The 13,763-nt window shown below is 33.2% G+C and overlaps 3 protein-coding genes across 3 annotated transcripts; all 3 read right to left on the bottom strand.

Moving 5' to 3' along the window:
* Window positions 1-48: 48 nt before the first annotated feature.
* On the bottom strand, window positions 49-2,511 carry LOC107072055 (ATP-dependent RNA helicase DDX55). The gene is made up of 7 exons (XM_015331637.2): window positions 2,282-2,511; window positions 2,096-2,203; window positions 1,757-2,029; window positions 1,327-1,685; window positions 1,044-1,241; window positions 273-966; window positions 49-186 (listed from the first exon to the last, which is right to left on the bottom strand). The coding sequence occupies exons 1-7, from the start codon at window positions 2,378-2,380 to the stop codon at window positions 145-147; spliced, it is 1,773 nt and encodes a 590-aa protein (XP_015187123.2). The 5' UTR covers window positions 2,381-2,511; the 3' UTR covers window positions 49-144.
* Window positions 2,512-2,623: 112 nt separating this feature from the next.
* On the bottom strand, window positions 2,624-9,477 carry LOC107072056 (uncharacterized). The gene is made up of 10 exons (XM_015331638.2): window positions 9,345-9,477; window positions 8,341-8,447; window positions 8,067-8,175; window positions 7,602-7,925; window positions 7,274-7,510; window positions 6,865-7,177; window positions 6,362-6,780; window positions 5,756-6,286; window positions 5,503-5,671; window positions 2,624-5,409 (listed from the first exon to the last, which is right to left on the bottom strand). Exons 2-10 carry the CDS (start codon window positions 8,376-8,378, stop codon window positions 4,871-4,873), a joined length of 2,679 nt encoding a protein of 892 aa, XP_015187124.2. The 5' UTR covers window positions 8,379-8,447; window positions 9,345-9,477; the 3' UTR covers window positions 2,624-4,870.
* A 1,660-nt stretch (window positions 9,478-11,137) lies between these two features.
* A4 (apolipophorin-III-like protein) lies at window positions 11,138-12,456 on the bottom strand. Its single transcript, XM_015331641.2, has 2 exons — window positions 12,077-12,456; window positions 11,138-11,670 (listed from the first exon to the last, which is right to left on the bottom strand). The coding sequence occupies exons 1-2, from the start codon at window positions 12,353-12,355 to the stop codon at window positions 11,362-11,364; spliced, it is 588 nt and encodes a 195-aa protein (XP_015187127.1). The 5' UTR covers window positions 12,356-12,456; the 3' UTR covers window positions 11,138-11,361.
* Between the last annotated feature and the right edge of the window lie 1,307 nt (window positions 12,457-13,763).

Genomic DNA, 13,763 nt, shown 5'->3' on the forward strand with positions numbered 1-13,763 from the left:
CAAATACACATTTCCCAATATACATATATTATTGTTAAATGATTAAACTTCTTCCTTAACAAAATTTATTCTTTTGTTTTCTTTTTTATACAACATTTTTCCTAAAGTAGTATCACTTACATCTATATTTGTTTATACGTTGCGTTAACTAACACCAAATTCTGCCTCAAATTCTTCTTTAGTTATCTGAAATAATACAATGTCATGTATTGATTAATTAAATAAAAAGAAAAATAAGTCTAATTAATGTATCTGATTGAAGCTTGTTGTACCTTTTTCCTTTTAAATTTCTTGATCAGTGCTACATCTTTTGCTAATTCTTCCAAGTCTTCTGCACTAATAGACCTTTTTTTCTTTTTGACTTGATCAATACCTTTTTCTTGTAGAACTTGTTTCTTTTCTTTTCGCCTCTGACGTTTTTCTTGTTTTTCTAATTTTTTCTTTTTCGTTTCAGTCCAAGATTCTGTTTGTTTAAATTTACGTTTAATTTTTCCGGGCCAAGTACCCGTATTACGAAACTCATTTAATTTTTCTAATCTGATTCGTTCCTTTTCCTTATTCAAATATGTAATCGAATTAAAGTCAATTTCAGGAGCAACAAATGATGATATATCACGTCCTTTCAATTCAGGCATTCGTGGCATTTTTAATAAACCAAAACCTACGGCAAGGCTTCCCAAGTCAATATCTTTTAATCTTAATATTAAACTACATTCATGTTTATTATATGCTTGCACGTATGATACGAATGCCCTATTCGCTTTATCAAATATTTGTCTATCTTTCAATTGTAAATTTCGCATCATTTGTAAACACTTTCTCGCCATATCCGAGGACACTTGCAATTTCATTTCTTGCACGTCTACCTTTTGATTTCTTTTAATAAAATCTACATACGCATCTTCATTCTTTAATAGAAAAAGTAATGCGCTACCTTGATGTCCTATTCGAGCTGTTCTTCCGCATCTAAAAATACAAATTTACTAAGAAGACATTAAAACTTAACATTTGGAATGTAATTAATGTCAAAATCATAATTGTACCTATGAACAAAGTTACTTGCCGTGGATGGTGGATCATATTGCAATACCCAATCTACTTCCAATATATCAATACCTCTAGCCATGACATCAGTACATATCAAAATGCCACCTTCCATCGAACGAAACTCGTCAAATATTTTGTATCTCTTTTTCTTCATTTTACCATGCAAAGCTAATACTCGTGTTTTTGACAACATTCTACAAAATAATGGAATTATTTTCCATCCAATAAAAATAATAATAATAAAATAAATAATAATAAAAATGAAGAAACATGACTTACGTTTGTATAACATGACTGAAATAATCAACGCACGCACAGGTAGATAGAAAAATCATATATTTCAAGTGAGATCCTTTTTCTTGAATGAAACTCATCATCGTTGCTAACTTATTTTCAGCTTGTACCACTATATAATTATTTGTTAAGCTCGAAGGCGTCGATATATTAGCTTTCTCCTTGACAGAAACAAAAGCTGGATTTCTTAAACCCGCTCGGATTAATTGTTGCAATTCTTTAGTTTGAGTAGCAGAAAATAGACCTGTTCTTCTTAAACGTGGTAAATAACTTAATATGGTGTCTAATGTTTTAGAGAAACCCAAGTCAAGTAATCTATCGGCTTCATCTAAAACTAATATTTCCTAAAAAGATAGATTCAATTGTAAGAAAATAATACTTGTAGTATTATTATACAATAGCAACGTTTTATTACCAAAGATTTGAAGCGCTTAGTTAAATTGATACTTTTACAATTAGAAAGCATATCTTCCAGTCTACCAGGAGTTGCTATGATAATATTGGCACCATCCTTTAATTTTTCTACATCTTCGTTAATAGTTGTACCACCAACAAGTATAACTTGTTTTAATAATGACAGTTTCTTTAAAAAGTTGCCCAATACTTCGCTGATTTGAACAGCTAATTCTCTGGTCGGTGTTATTATTACAGCTCCTATTTCTGTACTTTTCCATTTGTCCGCTCGTCTCTAGAAATTAATTTCTAAATGAAATCATCTAATCTATCGAAATAATTCATTTATCTAAATACATACTTGTAATATTTCCAATAGAGGAATAAGAAAAGCAAGAGTCTTGCCACTGCCCGTTACTGCTTCTGCGGCAACATCTTTTCCTTTTAAAAGGAGAGGTATACAGGCTGCCTACAAATATAATCAAGACCATTATTTTGATAATCAAATGTGTATAGAAATGAAAAGTAAAGAAGACAAATATCTTACTTGAACAGGAGTCATTGTTTGAAATTTCAATTCTTCCAGGGTTTCTAATACAGGCTTGCTCAAAGCAACATCCAACTCTTTCCAATTTTGCGTTTCCATATTTATTCTATAAATACTTTTGCTAAATAATCTTTCATACTAATTCATATAAACACATTCTCTCTCTCTCTATGAAGGTTATGTTCGATCGTACATGCGGCATACGGCGGGGCGGGATACGAGAAACGTCGATATACTTATAATCGATTAGTTGGTCAAAATAATTTCTATATCGATAAATCTCTAAGGTTAGTCAGGCTAGGTTAGGAAGGGTAGGTTAGGAAGGGTATTAATGTGAGCACATTTTTCAGTTTTTAACGCATTGACTTTATTTTGATGCATTTTTAAATCTCTTCGATATAAAATTTGTGTCTAACGATGCCGGACTCTGTATTATCTTTCGATCGAGGCTCACCTTGTTTACTTTTATATACACACGACTAGGTCTAAGGCCGTAGTATTTATCTTTCCTTTAATAACAAATTGCATATGCATGACTCTCTGTTGAATAATGCACAATTAATCAATCAATCAATCAATCAATCGATCGATCCATCATTTTTTTATCATCGTCATCATCATCATTATTAATATTTTTACTTATACATAATCGCTTTGCTTCTTCTTCTTCTTCTTCTTTTCATTGTTTATTAGAGCATTCGTGTATATTATAGTTGCCAACAGATTGCTGTCATTCATTTAAACATAATCTATATTTTAATATTCAATTTGAAGAAGATATTATTATTATTATTATTATTACTATTATTATTATTTTATATTCTCATTTTCTTTTCTTCAGCTCTTTTTCTCGAATCTTTATAAAATCATACATACATCGCACATACTTATCATGCAATACTTTTTAATTAAAAACAAAACTTCAATTCAATGTACATTACAATGAAATTGATATATAAAAAAAAAACATGAAAAAATCAATAACAGCAATAGCAACAGCAACAGCAATAGCAACAATAACAACGATACCAAGAGCAACAGCATCGTCGTTATCATTGCCATTATAATTTCTAAATTATTATCACACGATGGACATCATTATTTGGATGAACTTATTTAACATTCGAATGATATTACATAAGAGCGAATTAAATCTGTCTATCTTTGTTCTATTCGATATAATAAGGAAAAAAGGCGATTTATAATCTTTCTCGTTAGCAATAAAGCCATCATCAAAGTTCTTGATAAAATAGCACTCTTGTATCATTTGTTTCTTCATTTTGACGAATTGTTCAATTCGTTTCTTAAATCAAACACGACTTTAAGAATAATAAAGTCCCTTCTTTCCTCTTTTTTTTATTTCATTTAGTAATCTTGTCGCATTGACATTAATACTATCTTTAACAATACTACGCGTCAAATACATCTTTGTCTTGCTTGTACGCATTTACAAGTTTATAGATGTAGCCTTCTTCTCTCATTTGTTTAATGAATCTTGCGACATGTTGCATTGTCGAGGTACTCTTCTTTTTTTTTTCTTTTTCTTTTTCTTTTTTTTTTTGACGTTAAATTGATTGTACTTTAAATATTTCATTATTCGCATGTAAAGATTCTTCTTCGTGCTTCTTTTGCATATTACACAATGTGCATATTACGACGTGACGACGTGAACGTACCGTAAAGTAAGAAAATATCCCGTGTACTTTCACGTGCATCTAAGCAATTGCTCGCGACACATTTATTTTATTTATTTATCTTCTTCTCTTTGTATAAAAAAAATACTTCAATTATATACGACACCATTCGTACTAAAGCAGCAGCTTTAGATTTTTACAATATTCTAAAGATAAATCGTCGATTTTATTCGATTCGAATAACCATTGCATCAAAATTTATATTTTTCGTATTATATTATTACCGAGATTAATCGTCATCATTTTCTTTTCCTTCCTTGCAAGAATTGCAAGAATTAATAATCAAATGAAATAATTAGTTATGTTGATTCGATAAAGAGATATTATTATTATTATTATTATTATTATTTAAATTATATCTAATAGCCAATGAAGAAATTGATAGAGTACGCTCGAGAGTCTTAAATATAATAAATATGGTATTACTTTAGAAATAATCCATATTTATCCAACGAAATGAATCACTTTCAAAACGGTCGACACACACTTTTTCTATGTTTTTCTTTCTTTCTTTCTTTCTTTCTTTCTATATACGCTTTTAAATCTTCACCTACGTGAATGACAATTATAATCGTAGCAAGAACAATATCATATGAATATCTTATTTCTTTCCTTTTAATATTTATCATAAAAATAGTCAAAGATTAATAATAATGTAACAAATTAAACTAATTGTAAGTAAAAGAATATTCTGATTGTTCGTACGTACGACGTTTAAGTTAATTCTTTTACCAAAAACGACATGATGATAACGTAACTACAAAAGTTGATAATAGCAACATATTAAAGTGTTAGGTACCACCATTATGAAAGTTTCTTGGACTTACAAATCTTATTCTATCTTCATAGAATACTAGTAACCATCATCTTTTTCATTGTTTATTCATGGTAATAGCTACTGATTGTGCGGCAAAATAACTGGTATTGTTTGTTGGGCTCCCGGCGGAGGTTGAGGGGGTAAATATTGCATATGTTGTGGAGGTATCGGCAAGTGTTGTGGAATGATAGGACACATAATAGGATAACTTGGAGCATGTCCTTGTGGAGGTGGTTGCGGATACGTAGGTTGTGGTGTTCCAGGAGGATTGTATGCGCTTTGCGTATGCGGTGGATTGGGATTAGCCGGAGAAGGTGTTTGACTTGGTGGCTGTTGAGGGACATGTGGATGCGGGTGCGTGTGCGGACCCATGTATTGAATACCAGGAGCTTGCGGCCCTGGTGAATCATGATGATGATGGTAAGGGTTCGTTGACATGTGTGGTGGTGGCGGTGGCGCCTGTACCATTCGTACCATTTGTTGATAAGTTGGTTGACCTGGATAAGACACCTGGAATGGTGGGTGTAACGGAGCTGGTGCTAATAACGGTTGTCCAGTTGCTGCAGCTACTTGCATTTGAGATGCTATATCTGGGGCTCGATGTTGCATCATTGGCACTAGAAACATTAAATCTATTAGATTTGTTATTTTAATAACAATTATTGTTCTTACTATCTATCTATCTATCTATCTTATATGTATCTGCTCACCTTTTCTAAATCTAGTTACAGATTGTGCTGGTGGTTGACTGAATGCAGTTGGCGGTTGACTTGTCATAACATATGCAGGCATAACAACAGTTGCTGGCATAGTAGCACCCGTAAACTGTGGTGTTTGTGGCGTGTGAGGTCGGCTAGGTGTTGGCGTACTAGGAGATCGCTACAAATAATTAATGAATCAGTGTAATTGTTTGACATTCACTTTTTACATCACATTCATATATACATATATATATATACTTACAGGTGTAAAGGGCTTAGCATTGGGATTAAATTCCTTAGCATTAGGATTTAAAGTAGATTTTTTAAAAGCATTCGTTATTTTTTCAACTGCTGGTTCTTGTACATTTGATTGTACAATAGAAGAATTTTGTTGTGGTTGCGGTTGCGGTTGCTGTTGTGGTTGCTGTTGTGGTTGTGGTTGCTGTTGCTGCTGTTGTTGTTGTTGTTGCTGTTGTTGTTGAGCTTGTGGCGGGCTTGTAGATCGTATAGGTAACGGTCCCGGTGGTGGTTTAGTAGTAACAACCACAGACTCTTCTTGAGCTGTTTGATGTTGCTGATGTGGGCTAGTATGCTGTGGTGGAGATACATTATGAGGTTGATGATGTTGTTGAGAAATTTGTGGTGTGGGATGAGAATCTTGGTTATGATGTTGCTGTTGTTGTTTACGAGGAATAGATGATGTTTCCTGATTAGTTGAATCTGTTAATTTAAAATCTGTCGAAAACTGTCTTAGTTCTGAATGTTGTTCTTCCCGACTTCTTGGCGGTGGGATCTGAAATTGCATAAATAAATTATCCTTAATCTACAATTAGTTAAAGAATCTTGAGAAAATTATTTATTGACAAACCTTTCTATGATCTGATTTATGAGGAATTATTTCAATACGTTGAATGTCTGTAGCATTTTGTTGATGTCCTACTGTTTGTTGCTGTTGATGAGAAGATATAATAACATTTGGCTGTGAAAAGGGAGCAGGTGGAGCTTTATCCGCTTGAAACACCTGTTGTCTGCCTGGACGTTCACGCTTTTCTGAATTTATTTTATTGGAAGGCTGTTGTTGCTGTTGGGGTTGTTGTTGTTGTGGCTGCTGTTGTTGCTGCTGCTGCTGCTGTTGCTGTTGTTGTTGTTGTTGTTGTTGCTGCTGCTGCGGCTGCTGCTGTTGTTGTTGTTGTTGTTGTTGCTGCGATGTTTGTTGAGACTGTTGAGAGTAAGTAGCTTGGGGAATTGTAGGAGTAGTCTGAGATTGCGACGAGGTTTGCTGCATTGCTAAATCGACAAAATATTTGGTTATAAAAAGGTCTATCTTACTACACAGAGAATCACATATATGAGATAATAAAAATAGTGTACCTGCAGAAGATGCTTGTGTTGTTGGAGATACAAATGGCGGCGGAGTGTTGTAAGTAGCATGAACAACTACTCCAGTCGGTGGCATTGTCATGTTAAGAGGTACTGGATGTTGCACCGAGTTATGGGAAGCTTGGAGGCCAACTGAGACGTTAGGCGATACATTGACATTTGACGATGGTGCTTGATTAAATGAAGATTTGCTACTTGCAGATCCTGGTGACGAAGGTGGTGGTGTAGATCTTATTAATTTCCCGGTATCCCAATTTTTCTTTTTCAGAGGAGGTGGAACGTATTTACCTTCATTTGGCCTTATCTAGCAACATTAGAAATGATATAAGATAAATGTTGCAGTTTCATGTAAGATTGTTGAAATTCATGAAAATTTCTATATAAATATAATAATATTTACAACGGACGCAAATCTTTCTTCTTCATCGCCATTCTCTAGTTCTAATCTTGCTTTATGATTTGGCTGAGATTCTATCTCATTAGCTATTTCAGCTGCTTTCTGCTCCTGCTCTTTATAGTCTTTTGTATCCTTACGTTGAAGCTGGAAAGTATAACCGACTAACGATGGCTCAAATGTCGTTTGAACGCCATACTTTTGTTCATTCTTGCGGAACATTTCGTTTACGTCCCACCCATTCTGGAAATATGATGATAACTTGATGTAACTTGACAAAAATATTATTTTGAATGTAAAATTAATGAAAAAAAAAAGAAGAAAAAAAACTCACAGCAGCACCATCTAATTCCAAGTCGTCTCCGTTCATAGTGGACGGTGCATCCCATGGCTCGAGTTCTTTTTCTCCAACTATACCATTAAATTTACTAATAGCAGTGTCTGTTTGGAAAGTGTCTCTTATAGCATAGTCTAAATCGACATTTTTAGCCGATATTGTAATTATATCGGATGGCTTAAAAATTAATTTTTCAACCACACTGTCAACATTGATCTTTCCTGAACTGTCTACTCGATGTGCCATCTCTAAGACCACCTCAAAATTAGAGGAGAAAGTTCGAAAAATTCCTTCATATACCGAACCATTTTGTGTCTGAATCTACAACAGTCAACATCATTTGATAAAAAAGAATTTGCATGGAAATGTTGCAAGTGTATCAACCAATGTAGGAAGGAAAGTTTATATTACTTTTATGTATACTTTTGTGGCAATAATAAATGAAAGAAATGAGTTAAATACCTCAACTGTATTACCAACATGTTGAGTGATAGCATGCATGAATGCTGCATTGCTGTAAACACCTTCAGCTGCCACATATCTATCTTGTGGCCCCCTTGCTCTTGGCGACCTAACAACAACAACAACAACAACAACAACAAATATTGTCTAATTTTTATCTTTACATTAAAAGACCAAAACATAGGAAGACAAAGAGAGAGAGAGAGAGAGAGAGAGAGAGAGAGAGAGAACAAGAAAAAAGGAACAAGGACAAAATAGTCATTGTTAACAATACCTAGTAGGATTGGAACGAATTTTTCTCTTGCTATTCATTTTTGTTAGTCGTTGGTCGATGTTTTCTCTGGCGCCGATTATATGAGATCCTGATCCTTCTTTTTCGATCTATACACGTATATACACGTGTATGTATGTGAAAATACGTGTTTGTTAGAGGAATTTTCACTAATTATCCAATAATATTTTAGCGTGGAAAGAAATGTTGTCTGTAGTTTCTCATTAAATGGAAAAAAAAAGAGAAAAAAGAGAAAATAGAGAAAAAAGAGAGAAAGAGAAAGCAAGAAAGGATGGCGGAAAGGGAGAAAGCGGGAAAGATGAGAAGAAAAAGAGATCAAAGAAAAAGAAAAAGAAAAGGGAAAAATAAAGATAGAGAGAAATAATATTGGAAAAGAGAAAACGTGACGCTGCCGGTTAATGTTGAATAATGAGGAGCTTTGAATATTCCTCTTAATATACGTCTTTTTTCGAATTTCTCGAGATTCTCTAAGAGTGAAATTTACAAGAGGCCGTCCTGGCCGAAATAACTACTAATACATTCGTAATAAGCTTGCTTTTAGGTTATGCTGAAAGTCTTGGTATCGCACATTCGGTTCGTTAAAAAGGAACGCGTGCGCGCACGACAACGTTGTGCAGCTTGACAGATGAGCCAAGCACGCGACCAAAGGAACTACGAAGATTGGTGGTACGTGGGGGAGATGATACAACTTGCTGCTGCTGCTGCTGGACACACGATATTTTTCTTGCTTCTAAGTGACGTAACTAGCTTCCGCATGGAATGAATCCTTCGACACGACACGAGTCTATGGTCTATAACAACGTTGCTAGACAAAGACAGAGAGACAAAAGAGAGAGAGAGAGAGAGAGAGAGAGAGAGAGAGAGAGAGAGAGAGAGAGAGAGAGAGAAGGTATTATACAAATGGACAGAGAGGAAAGGAGAGGAGGGTTTTAGATTCCTAATATTTCTACTTCTTTCTTTTAGAAAATAAATCTAGAACAAACTACCCGATTTTTCCGATCTACCCGATCCCGGTGCGATTGACTGGACACAGTCGCCACCTGGCGAGTAATGTTATCTTCTATTTTCTTATATTTACGGCATGTTTCAACGACCAATCGCGGGCCGTGTTTTTTCCAAACAATTTCTACATATTTCCAAACGACTTTTCTTTTCAGCTATTGTATCTTTCATGTACTTTCATTATGCGACATCATGATGAGATTATTGTTTTTAATTGAACAAAATATGTTACATAACATGCAATTTTGATTAGATAATGATAACATATCTTTTCCCCCCTGACTGTAGATGGCGCGACAAGTGCCATTTGTAATTCGTAATATTCGTAAGTAGTGAACAGGATAATATTGGATTAAATGAAATTTCTTCTTCATTTATTTGGACGCATCTCTTGTAAATATTACACAGTTATATAATATCGAATAATATTTTTATTAAAATGTTTACTCTTTCAACTTTTTATCAATGGTAGCCTACAGTCTTTCATGATAATTTTTTCTTGGAAAAATGTCATCTTTAGAAAAACAGAGATTTGTAATGGAACGTAAACAAATGAATGGAAAATTAAGTTAATAGAGAGTCATTTTCGTCCGAATTATATAATTGATGAAGTTTTCGAATGATATTCTTCGCTCGGCCAGAAATGAAATCATCTAGTTGTTCCATGACGTTAACGAAATCGATCACTTTTTCAAATCCTTTGTTTATTTTATCGCTCCTTCCATCCTTTGAATAATTTTCTTTTTTTTCGCAGAGATTCCATTTTGCTGAGGAAAATCCTGAAGTCTTTGCAATGACTTTTTAGATTTTTTATTAAGCCTATCTTGAGTTATTGCCAAAGATATCTATTGGATAAAAAAGAACAAGAAACATTGTATTCCGTAATTGAATAGGTCTGAACGAAATAGATTGAACTTACCACGAGTAAGGAGAAAAGGAAAATACACGATTTCATTTTGTTCGATGATAAACGAATTATAAGAAATATTGCTATACGCTTTTTTACTATTTTTCTATTTTCTTCTTTTTCTTGTTCTTTTTCAAATAATAAACACTTATCAAAATAAACGATAAACGCGCAGAAAATCTGTCGACGTTACGAAGTAGCGTCTAAGAACGAAATGAAATCAAGTGACCGACATCATTTTTCATAAAACCTTTGCAAATTGTTACATTGAAAGTTATGAAACGATTGACAATTTAATTCGATTAATTTAGGTTACAGGGGTATGTATATTATATATTAAATCTTTTACAAGTTATATTATAATTAGTTTAAAAAAAGAAATCATTATATCGAATACAGTTTACCATACAGTTTGCAATACAGTTTATATTTGTGAAATATATAGAAAGAAAAAAAAGAATAGAATGTGCCGATAAAGCAAAATAAATTTCATTAAACTTACGCAATTATAAAAGTCAGAGACAAAATAATCAGATAAAATAAATTCAACGTGAAGTCGATATAATAATAATAATAATTGATAATCAATTTTTTATTACATATTTTACACGATAAATATTAGTTAATATCATAGAAATAGGAAATAAGTAGGACAAAGTTTTTCCTACAAGTAGATGTTATCGAAATGATTCACGAATAATGTTCCTTCTAATTGCCTATAATAATTCTCTCTATTTAATATTTATATTTATCTATTAAAATATGTTAACAAATGTATAACAAATATTACGTTGGCAATTTCAATAGATGATGCAATGAAGATAATTAGAAAAAGTAGAAATGTGAGAGGAAAAAAGTTATCACGATACGTTCGTTTTATATAGAAAAACATATTTGTCTTTATTTATTTCTTTTTGTTTTTTTGTTTTTTTTTTTTTTTTTTTTTTTCAAATACAAAAGTGATCTTTCGTCATAACTCGCGTCAGCATTTTTTCTTGTCACTTTTATCGAGACTGCGATACTGTGCGAGTTAATTGTAATTAGTTAATTCGTAAATAAAAATTGATCCAATTGAAAATGATTATTTGATCGATTTAATTGGTTTTCGCTGCTTGTTTCAATTGATTGTTTAGATTTTGCGTGGTTTCGACTGCAAGTTCAACAGCTTGCTTCGTAAATTTGCCAATCTCTTCTTGTACTTTCTGCGAATTTTGGCTAACAGCTTTGGCCGTTTTATCAGATTCTTGTAAAACGGTTTGCAATCCCTCTTGTAACTTGGCTTGTAATTGATTGACTTGTTCACGCGCATCTGGAATTTGAGCATTGATGTCGTCGACTACCTTATTTAGTTTGCCCTTCACGTCGGTCCATAAGCTTTCAAATTCTGGACTCTTCTCTTTAACCTGTTACACAAAGTTGATTTTTTCTACGATTATATTTTGTCCTACATTTAGCGACTTAGATCGACTTAGATCTCTATCGATAATAATCTAATTGTAAGAGAAAAGGAACGAACGAAGGGTTGAAAGAAAACATGTTTTATTTCATTCATTTAATAATATATTTTCTTAGGATATTCGAAGAAATACTATTTCTTGGCCGGCTTCTCGAACTTAACATTTTTTATCTATCTTCCTCATCCTTCGTTCGGGACGTTATCAGAGATAGGGAAAGTTTAATGGATAGTTCCCTTAAATAATATATATCATTTTATGGCGTGTACAATTTCAACTCTAATTGAAATGAAAAAATGAATCATTTTTCTTTACATTTGGTATGATAAAAAAACACACAAACTCTTCTTCTTACCTGTTCGGTCACATTTTTCATGAATTCCTGTAAATTACTGACGAAATTTGTGCTCTGCTCTTTGATGGTGTTGACGACGGTTTGTTGATCAGGTAGATTCATTTTTTCTTGTAGCTCAGCTGTAAAACTATTGATATTTGCTTGTGCTTGACTAATTAATTCTGACAATTGTAAAGGTTTATTAGACGTTGCTTGAGTTTCGACATTGCCAGATGGTACTGCTTTAGCCTCGATGTAAACGAACATTACTGTTAAAACGATCAACAACGTGCTCTTCATTTTCGATGATATTTTTGTCCTCTTTTCCTACTTTCCTTTGATTCCGTCGAATAATTTCAACTCTGAAATGACTAGAGAACGACTGATGCGCGAGCTTTTGGTATTGCTCCCTTTATAGGCGATCCTTATCATCTATTAATGCTGTTACACGAGGCCAAAGATTGCTCTTTATCTTTTTCTTCTTTTAACCGGACGAGAAGACGATATTTTCATATTTGTCTGATGTGAGATATCTATGAGAGGAGGGAGCAAGGGAGAGAGAGAGAGCGAGAGAGAGAGAGAGAGAGAAAAAATATGATAATCTTCGATTTCAATTCTTAATATTCCAATTTGGAATATAATATGTTTTTTCTTTTTGTCGTTGTTCCTTTCGTGATTCTAAATATTAATTATCTCGTCAAATATTTCCATTTTTTCCTATCACGGATTTCTATCACACATCAAGAAAGTAAAGTGTACTCGGGTGAACAACATTCGATGGACAACATTCTTTGAGAACAAGGTTCCACGGAAAAATCTTCATTGACTCGTCTCATTTTATCAAACGAGATAATTTAGTTCCTGGAGCTTTGACTTATGTAATTTTCAAACGATTCTGTTAGTTGTATTTTTCCCTCACGTGAATCTGCACAAGTGTGCTTGGCATTCTCACTTATCTTCTTCTTCTTCTTTAGAAGAACCTTGACCCCGAGACCATATACTACGATTGTTCGTAGTATATTATATTCATTCGAAATGAAAATGTTGGTAATATTAGAAAATATGGTCACGATATCGAGATACGACGAGTCTTACACAATTATATATCTTATCCAAATAGAAGAGTTTTGGAACGGCGCTTCAACGGCATTCATGTCCAATGCTTCAACGAAACGAAAAATAACTTTTTGACGCTTTCAATAAAAATAAACATTATTAGATGAAAATAATAGTTAACATTTATTTTTTAACTTTTTAGGAATGAGTACACATTTTTAGAATTAAGTCCATATTTGAAAATAACATTATTGAAACGATACAATATGAAATGTAGGTGTATAGATGGGATCACAAATATTTTATTGACTATTATCGTGACTTTTTTCAAGTTCTCTACGAATAGCATCGACAACGTCTTGGGCGCTATCTTGGATTCTCAAAAGAGTACGTTCGCCATCATCTATGGCAGTTTTAACTTTTTGTTTTTCCCATACATTGTTATACGTCGCCGCAATTTTTCTCTTGAACGACTCCCACGCTTCTTTTACGTTACTTACATAAATATTAGCTACAGATTTAGCCGAATTCTCGTCAGTATTCTTTAATGAATAATAATGGAATAAAAGGAAAGAAAAATAAATGCAAGCCAAGTAATGCACGGATAATTAATTTTCTATGCCTACCTTGGAAGACTCATCGGCCGCTTTAC

This window comes from Polistes dominula, unplaced genomic scaffold (genome assembly GCF_049000335.1).
Source record: "Polistes dominula isolate Pdom_NZ unplaced genomic scaffold, Pdom_raw_medaka contig_73, whole genome shotgun sequence".
NCBI classification, from domain to species: Eukaryota; Metazoa; Arthropoda; class Insecta; order Hymenoptera; family Vespidae; genus Polistes; species Polistes dominula.

Bases quoted from the DNA above. Each gene is read 5' to 3' on its own strand.
- LOC107072055 (XM_015331637.2), bottom strand. From the start codon at position 2,380: ATGGAAACGCAAAATTGGAAAGAGTTGGATGTTGCTTTGAGCAAGCCT. The intron at 2,030-2,095 runs GTATGTATTTAG...ATTAATTTCTAG, and splicing joins CTCTATTGGAAATATTACAA to AGACGAGCGGACAAATGGAA. The intron at 1,242-1,326 runs GTAAGTCATGTT...ATTATTTTGTAG, and splicing joins TTCAGTCATGTTATACAAAC to AATGTTGTCAAAAACACGAG.
- LOC107072056 (XM_015331638.2), bottom strand. From the start codon at position 8,378: ATGAATAGCAAGAGAAAAATTCGTTCCAATCCTACTAG. The intron at 7,926-8,066 runs GTATTTAACTCA...TGACTGTTGTAG, and splicing joins ATGTTGGTAATACAGTTGAG to ATTCAGACACAAAATGGTTC. The intron at 5,410-5,502 runs GTGAGCAGATAC...TAATGTTTCTAG, and splicing joins TGTAACTAGATTTAGAAAAG to TGCCAATGATGCAACATCGA.
- A4 (XM_015331641.2), bottom strand. From the start codon at position 12,355: ATGAAGAGCACGTTGTTGATCGTTTTAACAGTAATGTTCGTTTACATC. The intron at 11,671-12,076 runs GTAAGAAGAAGA...TTTGTGTAACAG, and splicing joins TGAAAAATGTGACCGAACAG to GTTAAAGAGAAGAGTCCAGA.